We start from the raw sequence: 16,782 nt of genomic DNA on the forward strand, positions 1-16,782 counted from the left end.
GAGAATGGAAGTATAGCTGGGTTAACATTTCGGCAACATGCCTCTATCGAAACAATAGCGGAAATAAATTACGAAGTAATTCACTTCAGAAGTGAATCCAGAAGTTATTTACATCTGCTTTTACTTCGATAAAGGCATGCTGCCGAAATATCAACCAAGATACACGTCCATTCTCCTGGCTTTTCTCCGAGGATAAGGCTAATACTATTGTCTTATCTATCCATTAAATCATGTGAACACGCTTCATCCAGACACGTTTGAAGAAGCCATGTGTGTTTTTGGTATTGGTTTTGGTCGGTCTAATGATGGTGCCTCAGCGTGCGTAGTCGAACGTAGCACAACACCCCGCCGCGCCGAAACCAGGTGCATAGCAGCGCCTTTTCAGCACCTTACGTTACCGGGCCTTGTCTAACATCTCTGATGACGCTCCACGAAGTCCGGCGGCACCTCGGTTCGACGGCACTGATAAACCGTCGCTGGGACACCGCAACGGATGCCGTCGCCTGCCCTCAAAATGTCCGGGCAGGTAGCTGGTGCGCTCACGCCGCACAACTCGACGCATCGGGCGTCCCCACGCGAGTGTGGAGCTGAAGCTGTGGATCGGAACACCGCCTCTAGCTCCACTCAACCAGTGCGTGGCTGGCAGCGGCCATTTTCCAGGAGCACCATCGGGCTGGATGCTGACACTTAGTACGTATATTATGTGCACACAACGCCCACGACATAAACAGCCAAGAACACGATATCATGGTAAATCCTCGTGGGGGGAGAGGGGTACACGTCTGCTGCCTTGGCCAAGCCGTCACAACCGGTGTTCAACTGCGAAACCGGCGTCGAGCCAGACCGACCTGGCGACTACCTGGCGTGCGCCGGAAGGCGACGCCGTAGACTGAAGACAAACGCCGGCAAGAAACGCCGGCACGCGAGGAGCCCGTGGAAGGTGGCCCGGCCCGCCGGACGCGGCCCAGCTGAGCTGCACGGGCGAGGAAGCAGAAACAGACAGATGGCCCACAGTGGCTCAACAGACAGCAACCGACTGCCCTCGCCACCCACGGTGGCCGCCGGACAGAATTAGTGTGCGTATCCATCGCCACACGGCACCGACGGCACGGGTGGCGCAGGGGCGGCCCGTCAAGCGCGCGCCGAAGAGAGCCTCGGTCGTAGGGCGTCGCCGAGGGAGGCGACACGGTGGCGATACAAGCACCACAAGACACGACATCGGCCATACCACGGAGAAGGCCGTCTGAGAGCCACACGTCCACCGGCCGGACCAACAGCCGGCAGGGCAGGGCGGGGTCGCCACTCGGAGAGAGCACCGCCGGGCGGGCCGACTCTACGGTGGGGTACACAGCGTTCGGAGCCGCACAGCCGTTCGCAGGCAGGAACAGGTGGTTTATACAGTGGGCGGGACTGTGCCTGACCGTGGGAAAGCTGTTCGGTCTCCCAGGCGTTACGGGCAACCTCCCAACCCAAAACTTGTGAAATGAAGCGGCACAGACCTCCAGAGAAATCCAGTTTGAGGGGCTACTTACAGGGGTTCTCTGGGACCTACACCATCCCCCTTCTCCCCGTCAAAGTTGATTTTAAACAACTACACCCGGCCGGAGGGTCTTCTATCAGCAAAACAGCAATGTGCCATCCTAAGTCCGCGCGTGCTCACTTGTCGACCCGGAACCCGCACGGTAGAGATGTCTTTTAGAACAAGAACTAAATGGCCCTGAAAATAACGTCATTTTACAGTGCAACGTGGGAAAAATATTGCATCTTATAATTTGATACACCTACGAAGGTGAACCAGACCACGCAAGCTCACACGAGCGGACTGTCCCCCGCCCTACTGGCGAGAGAACTCGGCGACAATGTCCGAAAGGATCTGGGTACAGCCACCGCACCACAACGCCAACAATACAACGTGAACAACAGCCGGCTATAATCTGACTCATGCTATATAATGGTCTGGCACAAGTCAGACACTAGAATCAGTCAAAAAATAGACATCATGTATGATAAATACGAGATGGCACCAAAATATTATTCCACACAGAAGCGCTTCAATGCTTCAAAACCAAACATAATCCGGTGAGCCCGAAAACGCTAACCAAACGAAGGCTTTGCCGGGCCACAACCGTTCCAGAGAAAGCACCAACACCCGACAGCGAGCCGCACAGACAACGATCCACAACTGGCCACAGGAGCAGCGCAGGCGCTTCGCCCTACTCTGGTGTCTTTGGGAGCGCCCCGTCTCAGGCCGACCTTGAAAGCTGGACCAGCCTGACGGCGCGGCCGACATGTAGCGGGAGGTCCGGCCCACGGCCGTCCGCTGCCCGCCGGCCGGCAGCCCGGCACAGAGCCGACCGGCGCCCGTCAGGCGGCCGCCTCACTGTCAGGCCGGCGCCGACAGCCAGACCGGCGCCGACAGTCAGGCTGGCGGCGATAGTCGGTGTCAGGGTGGCGCCGACAGTCTGTGTCAGGCTGGCGCCGACAGTCGGGCTGGCGCCGACAGTCAGGCTGGCGCCGACAGTCAGGCTCGCGCCTACAGTCAGGCTCGCGCCGACAGTCAGGCTGGCGCTAACAATCGGTGTCAGACCGGCGCCGATAGTCCGGCTGGCGCCCACAGCCGGTGTCACTACGTCGCAGCTTGTCAGACCGGCGCTGACAGCCGGCGTCAGTCCGTCGCAGTCTGTCAGTCTGGCGCCGACAGCCGGCGTCAGTCCGTCGCAGTCTGTCAGTCTTGCGCCGACAGCCGGCGTCAGTCCGTTGCAGTCTGTCAGTCTGGCGCCGACAGCCGGCGTCAGTCCGTCGCAATCTGGCAGTCTGGCGCCGACAGCCGGCGTCAGTCTGTCGCAGTCTGTCAGTCTGGCGCCGACAGCCGGCGTCAGTCCGTCGCAGTCTGTCAGTCTGCTGCGGTCCGCCCCAGCCACGCCCATCCCTTTCGGCTGCGTCAGTCAGTTTCGGTCGTGTCAAATCACCTCGGAGTAAGCGGCAGAACCCGTGCCAGCCATCTGTGACCGTGGTCTGCGACGTGCAGTGCCGCGGAGCATCGGACGGCAGCAGCCCATGCCGAGTCGCTGGCCTAGGTCAGACAACACACCGGCCTAGCCTCAATTGAGTCTGTACGTGCTGGATCGTGCCAGATTGCGTCAGTCCGTGTCGGCGCGCATAGGCCGCATCTGTCCGCGTCAGTGTTCAACGTCTGACCGTGTCAGTGTGTCAGTCAGTATGTAACGCGCTGCCTCAGTCAATGACGGTGTCACGCAGCAGCACCTCGTCCTCTGGCTGCGGCTGGCGCCGGTACCCGGTGTGCGACAGCAGGAACACCACCAGGCAGCAGAACACGGCCAGCAGCAGGCCGATGAAGTTGATCAGGTACGCCTCGGGCGGCAGGCTCGCGTACGGCGGCAGATCGTTCTTCTTCGTCCTGCCGGAGGTCACGGCACAGTGACGGCCGGCGCCCAGACGCGGTCCCGTGACCAGAGCGGCGCCCTCTCCAGACTGTCACGTGAACAGAGCGGCGCCCTCGCCAGACCATCACGTGAACAGAGCAGCGCCCTCTCCAGATCATCACTTGACCAGAGCGGCGCCCTTTCCAGATCATCACGTGACCAGAGCGGCGCCCTCTCTATATCATCACGTGAAGAGCGGCGCCCTCTCCGCGCAACTGTGCCAAGGCGGCTAAGGGGTGGGTGACAACCTGACGTCAGTGGTGAGTTTTAAATTACGACACTCAGGCGCTTGCATGGTTCAGGGGGTCCGGCACACCCCAGCTGGCAGGGCTACGGCTCTATCCGAGCCTTAATCCTCCCTCTCTCTTGCTAGCAGCAGGCGGTAGGACCTACCGTCTCCACACGGACACGCACAACACGGTGGCTCCCAACTCCTGACCCTGCCGCCCACAGCACCATTTGTAAGCCTCTGGATCATCGGCATCTCGGTTACCTTCTCCGCCACTCGCTGGCGTCCAGCCCTGGTGAAGTTCCTGCAAACGACGCAGTCAGGCGACGCGCACTCCGATAACGAAACAAAACACACCACCTTGGGAATTTAATAAACGAACCACACCCCAACCACGGTCCCAGCTGCAAGCGCTCAGCAGTGGAGACCCCCCCCCCCCCCCGCTCCTCCCCCCCCCCCCCCCGCGCGCGCGTTCGTCCACCAACTCACAGCGTGAAGATGGCCTTCTCGAGGAGGCCCATGATGGCGGCACCGCAGGCGGTGACGAAGATGGTCAGGCCGAAGAACTGGTGCCAGGGCAGGTAGCGGGCGCGGATTGCACCGCTCATGCCCGGCACCAGAAACGAGACGAACCCGATCACCCACTGCCGAGGATGTGAACACGGTCACACGCCGGGGAGAGCTGCCGCCACATGGACCCCATCACCCACTGCCGAGGATGTGAACACGGTCACACGCCGGGGAGAGCTGCCGCCACATGGACCTCATCACCCACTGCCGAGGATGTGAACACGGTCACACGCCAGGGAGAGCTGCTGCCACATGGACCCCATCACCCACTGCCGAGGATGTGAACACGATCACACGCCAGGGAGAGCTGCCGCCACATGGACCGCATCACCCACTGCCGAGGATGTGAACACGGTCACACGCCGGGGAGAGCTGCCCCCCCCCCTCCCCCCCCCCCATGGACCGCATCACCCACTGCCGAGGACGTGAACACGGTCACACGCCAGGGAGAGCTGCCGCCACATGGACCCCATCACCCACTGCCGAGGATGTGAACACGGTCACACGCCAGGGAGAGCTGCCGCCACATGGACCGCATCACCCACTGCCGAGGATGTGAACACGACCACACGCCAGGGAGAGCTGCCGCCACATGGACCCCATCACCCACTGCCGAGGATGTGAACACGGTCACACGCCGGAGAGAGCTGCCGCCACATGGACGCGACCAGCCATCGCGAGAGAAGCACCATCAGAAGCGCAAGAGCACACCCTGGCCGCGAGGTGCGGCTGGACGACAATGCTCTGTCGTTGGAGGACAGGTGCCATCGGGTGACCCTGGTCACCCACCACGGAGAGATGCGACGCCAACCACACGCCGCAGGAGGGGCAGTATCACACACGCACGCACGCACGCACGCACGCACGCACGCACGCACGCACGCACGCACACGCACACGCACACGCACACGCACACGCACACGCACACACACACGCACACAAACAATGATAGCCATGCAAAAGGTCATGATTGCATAGTTAGAAACAACTGGTGCAGCTAGACGTGAAATATCCGACCAGGCGGCATAGGCATCCCGATGGTAAAGAAAAACATGTTTGAATCACCGCACTCAAAGCAAGAGTTGGCAAGGAAACCCAAAAGCGGAAACCAGGAAGAAACGGTCCCTTTCTCACCTGGCCATTATGTTTATTCGGGCCGCTTGCACGCGCCCTCCGCACCACCACTCAAGGCCACGCCGACCTGGACACCGCCCCATAATCTAATCCAACGCATCTGCCCACGTTAAAAAACTACCCACGTCAAATAGAGTCACTGCGAGTCCCTCAGCCTGACATTCACATCCCGTGAGCGCGCCAGCGGCCGCCCGGCGTACCCATTCGCGCGAGCCACGCTAACTCCGACATGCCGGCACGCGCCGTACCCACCTGCATGGCGAACATCAGCACGGCTGTCAGGCCCACCCACGAGTGCAGCGAGTACAGGTTGGGGATGGGCGGCGAGGCCAGGTCGTGCGAATCGAACACGGCCTTCAGGCCGATCATCACCAGCAGCAGCGACGTCAGGTTCAGTGCCGCGTGCGCCAGCTTCAGCTTGCGCTTGCGCTCGCTGCGGAACACGCGGTACAGCAGCGCCGCTGTGCGGAACGGGTCCTGGCATTAGTTCCGGACGATGTCAACAGGTGGCGCCGCCGGCGCGGAGCTGGCTGGATCCATACGTCCTGTGACAGCGCAATAGCTAAATCGGGCAATAACACCGGTATAATGAAGGCGTGTTTGAATGGGCCAAGAACAGCGCGCAACATACCAAGTAGAGTTAAAAGATCCACAATGGTGATGAGTTGGATAAGAAATAACGAGCCACCAGCAAATATCAACGCATAGATGACGCACTCGATCCTTGTCTTGTTTGGGCTATTCGCCCACGATGCTTAATAGTTATCATTCCCACGTGGCAGATATTTGAAAACGACTGCTGAAATTTCATGCCTGGAAAGGCCCGCATTCCCCTTTGGTTCAGCAAATCAACCAGCGTCTCACTGCGACAGCGGACCGTCCGTTATGACAGCAGGGGTCGCAGCAACAGGCCTGGGTATTCCCCAGACCGTCTCCCGCAGATCCATTACCACTTCCTGTCACGCTAGCCACTATCTACCGGAGCTCTGCGTCGTCTCGCTGTACAGCTCGCCCGCTCCGGGCGGAATGCATCACGATCATTTACAACAGAGATGAGGTCTGACTGCAGTCTGCCGCCAGCATAAAAAGTCAGGTCCCATTTCGTGCACGGACTCCTTTCGAACGCCCTGTTTCCATCACATCACGGTGCCCGCCAGGCCAGACCGAAACCATCAGAGTCGGGGGCGCCCAGACGATGGCCGTCTGGAGCGGCATGGAACGCGGCACCTGACGTCGACCTGGTCAGGCGTGGCGCCAGGGTCACTGGTGACCAGTCGCCGGTCACCGGTCACCGGTCACCGGTCACCGGTCACCGGTCACCGGTCACCGGTCACCGGTCACCGGCCGGCCGCTGTGCACACTACCACTATCGCCCCCGTTCACACTCGGGTTTGAATCACAGCCATCTAGGTCGCTCGAAGACCGCTCCTACTGCGGATCGCGAGCGGCAACGGAGAGCGGCGTCCATATCGTTATCAGCTCTCCTCCTCTGTGCAGTCCATCTATGCAGTGACCAGCGCACGATTGTTTCGGTTGCGTGCTGTACGTCTGGGCTCAACAGCGTTCGTTACAGTATATCGAGGGAGGCTGTTATCTTGTGGTTCTTGACTAGCTTCAAACAAACAATGTCAGGTCTGAAGACGGGAGCTTTTTTAACCCGCGCATCGCTGTCGCGCCGGAGTCTTGACAAGCGAGCGCCCGCAAGACCGGCTCGGGTCACAGTACATTGCGTAAGGCGACCGCGCGACACTTCCATTGCCTAGCGACCGACCGTCTCGGCGTGGTACACGTGGCACTCGCCAACGATCCTGCAGCACTAGTGCATCGGGTCAGACGGCACCCAACAGCGGGCCTCTGGTAATCTACCCGGGAAAGCAGGCCAGCATCCTCAGTGCGCAAGCGCCTTTACATGGACCACATCAAGATCACGCGATGTCTCCAGGCCGGCGATTTGTGGCGTTGGCGCGGACCCGCCGACGGGTAGGTGCACCGCCTCAAATCTTCGACGGGTGCTAACTGCATGCTCACACAGTGATGCCAGCCCAAGGTTATCTACACCAACCCCGAACCCACTCGACGGGTGCTAACTGCACCCTCGCACAGTGATGCCAGCCCAAGGTTATCTACACCAACCCTGAGCCCATTCGACGGGTGCTAACTGCACGCTCGCACAGTGATGCCAGCCCAAGGTTATCTACACCAACCCTTAACCCATTCGACAGGTGCTAACTGCACACTCGCACAGTGATGCCAGCCCAAGGTTATCTACACCAACCCTTAACCCATTCGACGGGTGCTAACTGCACACTCGCACAGTGATGCCAGCCCAAGGTTCAAGCACGTTTATCTAAACCAACCCTGAGCCCCTTCCATTGCGTCAACAGCTATTCAGTTCAGTAGACCGCTGCGAACGGAGCACCGGCTGCACCCGAGACAGAGAGTAAAGCACACACCAAGAACGGACTGACACAGGCGGCGGCGCTTCTCTGTACCGAGCCCCCGCTCCCGGCGATGCTGAAGGTCAGCTCTCGAGGCACTCACAGTTGGCGTACAGGTAGACGAGGCCGGTGACCATGAGTACCGGGTGCCAGTTGAACTGAACAGACGGTCTCTCTTGCCAGGCGAATCCATTACGGAAGTGGCCCACCCAGGCCACCGTCAGGATGACGGCAAGGGCGCCTGTCGGGTGGCGCTGCGCGTCATCAGATGGGCGGACATGTCATGACAGGATGCTGCTCATCATCATGTGCTGCACCATGACATCTGATGACATTATGTCAGCATACAGAACAGTAAGCCATCAGATAGTACAGAGCATCCTCTGATGGTGCAGTGCACCAAAGAAGTGCACATCAAATGAGTAGATAACACAGGACATCCATCATCAGATGACACAATGAACCATTGGAGAACAAAGCATGCCCTTAGATGACACAAAGTATCACCAGGTAAGAGAGCATGTCATCAAACCTTATGGAATATCATAAAATGGCATGGTACATTATCATGTGTATCACTTTCTGAGGTACTGTTGCAATATTCACTGACAGTGTCATGCTACATCATCAAAAGACAGAGTGTCAGTAAATATTGCATTAGTGCCTCAGAAAACAATGTAGCACATCATTATGTGACACAACAAATGCTGTTTGGCAGCACAGCATGCTTTAATTCAGGAGGCAAAATGATGAGGACCATGTGGTACATTATCAGATCACATGACAGAGCAATGGAACTGCAAGTCAGTCTCATACATTAACATACATACCACATGTCTCTGCAAGAGAGAATGTCAGGGTGAAGCCTCTGAGATCTGGTAAAGTGTCCATGGCTGCTTCTGAAATGGTGCATATTGAGGACTTTAATTCAATAGCACAAGTCATAGCATGATAAAGGAAGACAGTAAATGATGAGCAGCTGGGGTTGAATTTCCTGCTAATTTTGGGTTAATTACCCACCTGTGGCCACCACTGCAACACTATGCATTCTACCAGATCCCACTTTCACTGCCAGCAATTTAGAAAGTCAGCTCCTATCTTAGACTGCTGCATTCTTGGAACTGTTATACACTTCCTGCATGCACAATTACTCATCTGCAATGCATTTCACACTCTAATGAAGTGCACCTGGCACACAAGAGTGCATATGATGCTTAGCCAGTCTGAAAGACATGATGAACATGCCAACAAGATGTTTGGAGCACACAAAATCCTGCCCCAAACAGAATAGTAAACTGCTCCATTTGTGGCAGATTTTATTAACTTGATTTATCCCAAAACATGATTTATCATCAGATTTTATGATTTTCTATAATCCTCCCAATTTTTAAGTCATATAACACATTATGATTCCTTCAATAATCCAATTTCATAAATTCTGCCAAATTTTTGGGTAAGCTGGCAGCTGCTCCCCATGGGAAGCAGTGACCTACTTCTGACTCTGCCCAAATAACATATTGGCAAAATCTGTCCTGGTTTGCAGACATGGTGCTTAGCATAGAAAGGTGTGCAAGCAAACAAACTGCAGCTATCTAAATACACATTTTTGAGGTCATGATATCCAAATCATACACAATCCATGGCCTTGACTGTGGGCATGTTCAGCAGAGGAAAAATTATTCCACAATTAACTTTGTCATACAACAAGCAAAACAGCAGATATAAGTGCAAAAATAGCAAAAATACAACACTGCTTCATTTTCTCCAGATATACCCACAAATTTCTGCAAGCAGTGGATGGAAGAGCACCTTGGGTTGATGTGTGCAACCATTATTCTGAATCTATAGCAAACCGGATTGGGGTGAAATTGGGATTCGGGAAAAAGCCTGCTCTTAATGTTATTCTAGAGTGGCCAACTCACGGCAAAGCCCTTGAACTGGTTCCGTGAACGGTGCCACTCGACGGTCAGGATGATTTACCACCCATATGGGACAGAACCTCCCTTGCGCACGTTTGGCACCGCTCCCTGAACCGATGCCTCGCGAAGGCGCGATGTTTAGCATAATTTTATGTAGGACGAGATACAACAAATCACAAAAGAAAGGAATGCATCAAACCTGAGCAATTGCCTCCCAGAAATTCACCGATTCCAAACCCAACCGGGCCCGGCCGACCACCCGCCGCACCACAACGCAGCGCAATGGTTGCAATACCGGTACAAAACAAACAGCTAAAGCGTCGCTTTTGCCCAAACCTCATCGTGTTCAGACTCCGGCTTACAAAGCTTGCAATTACCGGAATTCACCTACTTCTGGCTTTTATACTGATGCACGTCCATGAACTGGCGGGTACTGAGAGCGAAAGGGAATAGATCGAAAGCATGTGGGTTTGTAATAGGAAAGTTGGAAACGGAGCCCCAGCCAGCTGTTGCACGGATGTATGTGACGCGAGTGGTGTTTCGCGCTAGTTTGATGTTTTGTCTTGAGTGAGAGCGGTTATGAGCGGTCTCTGGTGCGGAAACGCCATGAATTTTCAGAGAAAGTAGCAACGACGTGATTTAAAACTGAAATTATGACAGACTCATAATGTAATTTGGCCAATCTTACAGCTTGATCGATCAAAAGCAACGGGTTCTGATGGGCTATCTGGACCCCGGCTGGGCAAGCTGTGTGTTGTGATAGGTAGAGCAATAACTTTCGAGTCATGCGTGTTTTGAAATATGCATATCCAGAAGTGCCAAAATAGCCTAGGTCAGATTTCAGAATATATCCGCTTTAATTGACCTTGAGCAGTTATGTATGCTGTTGAATGTGAATTGGATCTGATAAAGATCTGGTGTGTTGCCAAAGCCGCAGTCAATGTGCTTGTGAATAGCATCTTAGCAGCATTCCAAATTCATCCAGTATGGTGTCAAGGATGTTTATTGAAGGTGGTGTGACCAGAATTCTGGCATGGTGGCCTCAGCATGAAAGTTGTTTACACTTGTCTGTTTCCCTTCAACCCTGAACCCAGATATTAGACTTGTCTGGCCCATTTGTCCAGCCTGAGACACTTACATGCTGGGTTGAATGCTGCTTGGTTTGATGTGGATAGGCTAGTTTTAAGCAAGGAGAAGGGTGACATGCAGTGAATCCAAGCAGAGGGTATAATAGCTTGAAAAGTTTTGGCATCACTGCTACCCATGACCCAACTGACCATTCATTAAGATGCCACATCTTAGGCACATATGATTAGCATATAAAGGAAGTCACATAACCTTCACTGAAGAATTCACCACATTATTTAAATCTTCTTAGATGTCATTTTAGCCTTTCATGTTTCTACCTGCCCAAGAGGAGCCCAGATTAAAAAGACTGGATGCTACCAGACCAAGATGTTTTATTGAGTTTTATTTATCCATCTAACAGAGAAGTCCTTTTGAAAAAGTTAAAAATTGGAGGGCACCTTTTTAATGCTGAGGCAAAGCAAAAGGCCATGGGTTGACACACCACACATTTTCTCAGTTAATGGCTAATAAATTTTCCTATGATCCAGTGCCCACAACTGGATGAAGATTCCTGATGCATCAGATGGATGTTCCTATGCCCTGTGAAGATGAAGAGGAGATAGAGCAATATGTCTACAGTGTTACTGCATTTACCTCTCAATATGGGAGTGAAGGGTTTATTTCATACACAATGCAAAATATAATTGGTCCGCCATCACATCCTCAAGAGCATGGTGACTTTGCAAGCTCAGCTGCATTGGTTAGTTTGCAGTCAATTTTACTGTCATAACACTTTCAGTTATCTTATTTTGAGAATTTGTATGATCTGCTTACTAATGCACTGTGTATGTTATGATTGTTGTTGCTGTTCAGCAGCATCCTTTGGTTTTTGATAATGGGATGAGTAGTCAGTGTTTTGTGAGCAAAATTATGTTATGTCAGACACCTCATTCACTTGGACTGACTCCTCCTAAGTCACCTGTGTCTGCCCATTGTCTAAGGCCCCATACAACATGTGGTGGAACCAGTGTCCCTCCTAAGTCATCTGTGCCTGCCTGTTGTCTTAGGCCATGTATAGGACATGGTGGAGCCAGCATCTGTCCTAAGTTGCCCATGTCCGCATGCTGTCTGACACATGTATGACATGTAGTGGGGCCAGTATCTGTCCTAAGTCGCTGGTACCGACCTGTTGTCTCAGGCTACATACGGCACGTGGTGGAGCCAGTGTCCGTCCGCTCGGCGACCATTTAACTCCAACACACCACCGAACGTGCCTGGCCAGGACTTTGTGGGTATGAATCCAGTAAGAGCCCTCTGCAGTACTGAGGACTAAGTCTGCAACTGTGATGAAACAGTTCATAACTCATGTGCTGATAGCATGCACTGTTGGTAAAGCCAGCCAGCTAATGACCATAAGCTAATCCCTTACTTCGTTGTGCGGACTTTTCATATTACAACGACCCTTCGCGATGTGACAAAATCCTTTATTAGATCGTGGATTAGGAGTTATATGTGCAGCTCTGTTATCAGCCGCCGTCATTTCGCTTGTCACAGCCCCGCCGCCTAGCGCAATATCCTAGAGCGAAGCGCCCCTCCCGCTCGCCTGCCTCTGAAGTCCTCAGGGTTGGGCCGCCGGTGGCGCCGGCTGACGCCCGGCCGCGCTGTCGCAGATCTGGAGTTCGCCGAGGCCGTATACCCGCTGCAGCTGTCCGTGTTCGAGACGTACCACCCCGGCGGCCTACTGCGCGTGTGGGCGCGCTGGACGGGGTCCGACGGGCCGCGCTGGGCGCTGCTCTGGCGCGGCCGCCCGGCCGCCGACGGCCGCGCGCACGCTCAGGTGTTCAGCCCACAACTGAACATCCTGCAGCGGCCCGTATGGTGCGTGCTACGCACACAGGCGCTCCGCGCTCAGTACGTCGCGATCCGGCGCTGTGCGCACCTGCGCTGCTGTGTATGCTGCTGTCATGTACCACATGCACTGCCGAACTGTACCACACACACTGCCATACTGTACCACACAGATTGCTGTGCTGTACTGCGCATGCAGTTGTGCTTTACTCTGTCGAGGTCTGGCTGTGTGCCTCTGCTGTGCCATCCAGTACACGCGATGGTTGTGTGACGGGCTGCACGTGATCTGTACACTGGCATTCTGCCCCGTGCGCACTTTGTTCACGGCCGCCCCGTCATGTGCGCGCTCTGCACACTGTCACTGTTGGGTATGTGTTTTGTGCATCTGCTTGCTTCGGTTTAGGACGTATTGTGGAGTAGGGGCTGAACTTGGCTTCACGATGTGCCACGATCAGTGTCAGTCATCTGTCCCCCTGCTCTGTGTATTGGGGCTCCGGCGTGGCCTGCTTCGGTTTAGGACGTGTTGCGGAGTGGGGGCCGAACTTGGCTTCACGATGTGCCATGGTCAGTGCCAGTCGTCTGTCCCCCTGCTCTGTGTACTGGGGCCCCGGCGTGGCCTGCTCAGGATAGCGGCTCCTCCCGCTGTCGCTCCGAGCCGCATTCGTCGTCCCGACCCGCCATCCCCGGCCCGCCGTCCCCGACCTGCCGTCCCCGGCCCGCCGTCCCGGACCTGCCGTCTCCGGCCCGCCGTCCCCGACCCGCCGTCCCCGACCTGCCGTCCCCGGCCCGCCGTCCCGAACCTGCCGTCCCCGGCCCGCCGTTCCCGGCCCCCCCCCCCCCTCCGACCGGCCGCTCCTCACTCGCTCCTCACTCACTCTCTGAAGCACGGTCCTGACCCGTCATCCCTGACCCCCCCCCCCCCCGCTGTGACCCTCGGCTCTGACTCTGCGGCGCGCCCCTCGTCACCCAGGCACCTGCGACTCGAGTTCAACTGCGAGCAGCTGGCCTACTTCACCGGGCTGGACGCCGTGCAACTGACCGGCTGCCGGCGGCGGCCGTCGGCGGCGCAGCTGCTGCGCGGCCGGCCGCTGCGGCCGCTAGCTGCCCGGTTGGCGGCCGGCCGCGCGGCCCTGCTGCGGCCGGACGGGCTGCCCAGCCGTCTGCGAGAGCTGGAGCTGCTCGGCCGGGCGGCGCCGGCGGCCGGTGGCTCCCCGGACGCTGCGGCCGGCACAGACGGCAGCGGCCTGCTCCGCCTGCCGGTCAGTGGTCCGCCGTGTCAGGCATCACCTGCAGGAGCCGGTGTGCGGGCCAGGTCGAGACTCCGGTCTGCAGTGTTGTCGCGATGGCCACGCGGCGGGCGAGAGGTGTTTAGTCTCGCGACCGATGCTCCTACTCCGTCCCCTGCGGGACAGGCTCGTCGCAGGGTGCGTGCTGTGTGCGCGGGCGCGGGCGGGGGGCAGTGCCTGTGTTCTCGTGCCACCCCGGTGTGTCGACACTTCAGCTGGCCTGTCGCACTGCGTAGGAGGAGATCCTGTGCCGGCTGCTGACGTACCTGGACCTGGTGAGCCTGAGCCGGCTCTCGCTGGCCTGCACGCACCTGCGCCGGCTCTGCGCCGATCCTGTGCTCTACTCCCAGCTGGACCTGCAGGTCAGACGCCCCGCCCGGCCCGCACAGCTTTCGCACACGTCATGGCGCCGGCCGGCAGCCCCGACCGCTGGGCAGACAGTAGCCGTTGCTCAGCTGTTTTCGACGTCTACGTTGACCGTTGGGCTGTTTTCTTATGGTCACCGGCAGCTGGGTAGATGGAGGAGATTCGTGAGGATGCCCGGTTTGCCTTTTGTTTTCTGGTGTGTTAAGGATATGGGCGGCGTGGGATATTTGAACTTTTCACGTAATTCGCATCGTTTTTAAAAGCGGCATTGTGCGATTCCTTTATGGATGGCATGAGGCTAAGCCCTTGCTCACCGCCGACGGACTGCTGGGCTGTGGGCTCTGTGCTGTCTTTCCCCGTTTTTGGGACATTGAAAGAATAATCGATAGGGCGTTAGGCGGAGTGCGGACGTTGCTGATGACGTCACGGAAAAGGAGATCGGCTTAATCGATAGGGCGTTAGACGGAGTGCGGACGTTGCTGGTGACGTCACGGAAAAGGAGATCGGGTTCCGCTCGCCGTGCTGCTGCTTTTAGAGGCGAAACAGCTGTTTGGAGGTTCGGAACAGGCCTTAGATGTTACATGTGCCATAGATGAACAGGGAGGCAGGGGGCTACCCTCCCCCCCCCTTTCCGCCCCCGCCACTTTTCAAGGTGGGTGGCAGCAATGTCAACTACCCCCCCCCCCCACACACACACACACGCAAACGCACACACACACACTGAAATAAAAACAATCTGGAACAGCTTCTGAGTGATATTGGTTCAGAAGGAGTCCACTGAACCGCTGTAAAATGGAGAGCGCCGGCGATCTGTTCCATGCAGCCGCTCAACGCCTGATTTCTGCAGTTGACGGACTTCAAAACATAAGCAAATGACCTCGCGGTAACGTCTGATTTCTGTTTCTGTTCTGGATATGAGTAAAAATAGCAATAAAACGAACGCGACTGTGTCCGTGCTAACAAGTGAGCAATATCGGGCGGTTTTTAGCGGGGGGGGGGGGGTCACCATCGGGTGGGCTTTTGTCAAGCCTTATGCCCCCCCCCCCCCTTGGCAAGGCATTGGCTACGCCCTGCCTCCATTCAAAAGCAGGTCAAGCCGGCTATGTTGAATGAGGGGCAATTGGATGTCGGGTGGACCGATACACGTGAAAAGCAGGTATCTTCCGGAAAGCTTATTTTCTGCTGTGGTGTGGGGTGAGGGAAGATAATTCGGAATTAGATACTGTTGCAGGTGTCCAATATATGTTTTACAGACCGATAAGTAATAATGCTGATCCATAAACGTTCAGCAAAGCAAGCACATGATAGATTCGCAGTCGTTCATGCGGGGGACGGCCGAGCCAGGGCAGTGGGCGTCGATGGCGGATGGGAGCTAAACTCAGATTAGAAATATACGACAAAATGACCTTAATTATGTGACTTGGGTTTTATTGGAGAAACTGTAGTTGTATGGTTTTTGTCACATTGTTTTGGACGGTTGGCATTTGAAGCTTTTAAATTCTTTCCGCCTAAAATATTGCGACAAACCTTATCCCACGCAAAGTATCCGGTGCAATGTAGGCGCATGAAATTTTTAGCGCACTATTGACCATTGATTCACACCTAAAACTTTGGCCAACCTCTATCCGGGTCGTATTTTGACACCCACCCTAAGGAGGTCTTCCAATGACCGAAAGTGCCTAGCCGCCCGTGTAATTTCGCTTTCCCAGAGAACACAATTTTGAAACGAACGAACAGTCTTGGAAAGCTGGATATCCTTATTTGCCGAATGGCATAGATGAGTGGAATGGGCAAGATTGTTCACCAGTGAAAAACAGCACTAGACGTATATTCAACATAGCAACCATAACAGAAGCCATTCCTGGAATGTATTATGTGAATTCAGAGCAGACAATAACCTCCATTTCTATCCCCGGTCACCGGGCTTGCCCCCAGCGAAAGTTCCTGAAGTATATCCTGAGTCTCCCCCCACCCCCGCCCACTTTTTGGAACGTTCCTACGCCTGTGAAATGTGCGCAGCTCGTGCGCACTGACCATGAGACTGAAGCGAGACGACGCCAGCTGGTGCGTTTACTTGTCATTCTGTTGGGTTGATAGCCGTGGTGAAAGTCAGACAGTTGGAGGGCGGCTAGAGCGGTGCTGACCGGTCCGTCTTTGGCCGGAGTCGGGTCTGGCCATGCTACGCACTGTGACGTACACGGCGTGCCGTCTACCGGTGGCGCCGCGTGCCGTCGTCACCAGGGACGGTGGGCTGGAGGTGCGTGTAGCCCGTCCGTGCGTGGCGCGTGACCGGCGGCGCCGCCGTGCCGTCGTCACCAGGGACGGTGGGCTGGAGGTGCGTGTAGCCCGTCCGTGTGCGACGCGTGACCGGCGGCGCCGCCGTGCCGTCGTCACCAGGGACGGTGGGCTGGAGGTGTGTGTGTAGCCCGTCCGTGTGTGGCGCGTGACCGGTGGCGCCGCCGTGCCGTCGTCACCAGGGAC

At 56.0% G+C, this 16,782-nt stretch overlaps 1 protein-coding gene and 1 long non-coding RNA gene across 6 annotated transcripts; one reads left to right on the plus strand and one right to left on the minus strand.

Annotated features, from left to right (window-relative positions):
* Positions 1-674: 674 nt before the first annotated feature.
* LOC119096705 (cytochrome b561) lies at positions 675-9,993 on the minus strand. Of its 2 annotated transcripts, none has more exons than XM_037219600.1 (6): positions 9,933-9,993; positions 8,645-8,713; positions 7,918-8,055; positions 5,629-5,837; positions 4,162-4,316; positions 675-3,418 (listed from the first exon to the last, which is right to left on the minus strand). In XM_037219600.1, exons 2-6 carry the CDS (start codon positions 8,703-8,705, stop codon positions 3,235-3,237), a joined length of 747 nt encoding a protein of 248 aa, XP_037075495.1. In that variant the 5' UTR covers positions 8,706-8,713; positions 9,933-9,993; the 3' UTR covers positions 675-3,234. The 2 variants fall into 2 exon arrangements, with proteins under 2 accessions (XP_037075495.1, XP_037075496.1); XM_037219601.1 differs by having other exon boundaries at positions 9,960-9,980.
* A 267-nt stretch (positions 9,994-10,260) lies between these two features.
* Positions 10,261-12,586, plus strand: LOC119097066 (uncharacterized). 4 transcript variants are annotated; one of them, XR_005094123.1, is made up of 4 exons: positions 10,261-10,300; positions 11,350-11,561; positions 12,000-12,104; positions 12,472-12,586. It is a non-coding gene; the product is annotated as an uncharacterized LOC119097066 (long non-coding RNA). The 4 variants fall into 4 exon arrangements; XR_005094121.1 differs by having other exon boundaries at positions 10,271-10,326; XR_005094124.1 differs by having other exon boundaries at positions 10,271-10,326; positions 12,000-12,093; positions 12,472-12,563.
* Positions 12,587-16,782: the final 4,196 nt, after the last annotated feature.

Source organism: Pollicipes pollicipes, unplaced genomic scaffold (genome assembly GCF_011947565.3).
Source record: "Pollicipes pollicipes isolate AB1234 unplaced genomic scaffold, Ppol_2.1 Scaffold_4295;HRSCAF=5057_pilon_pilon_pilon, whole genome shotgun sequence".
NCBI lineage: Eukaryota > Metazoa > Arthropoda > Thecostraca > Pollicipedomorpha > Pollicipedidae > Pollicipes > Pollicipes pollicipes.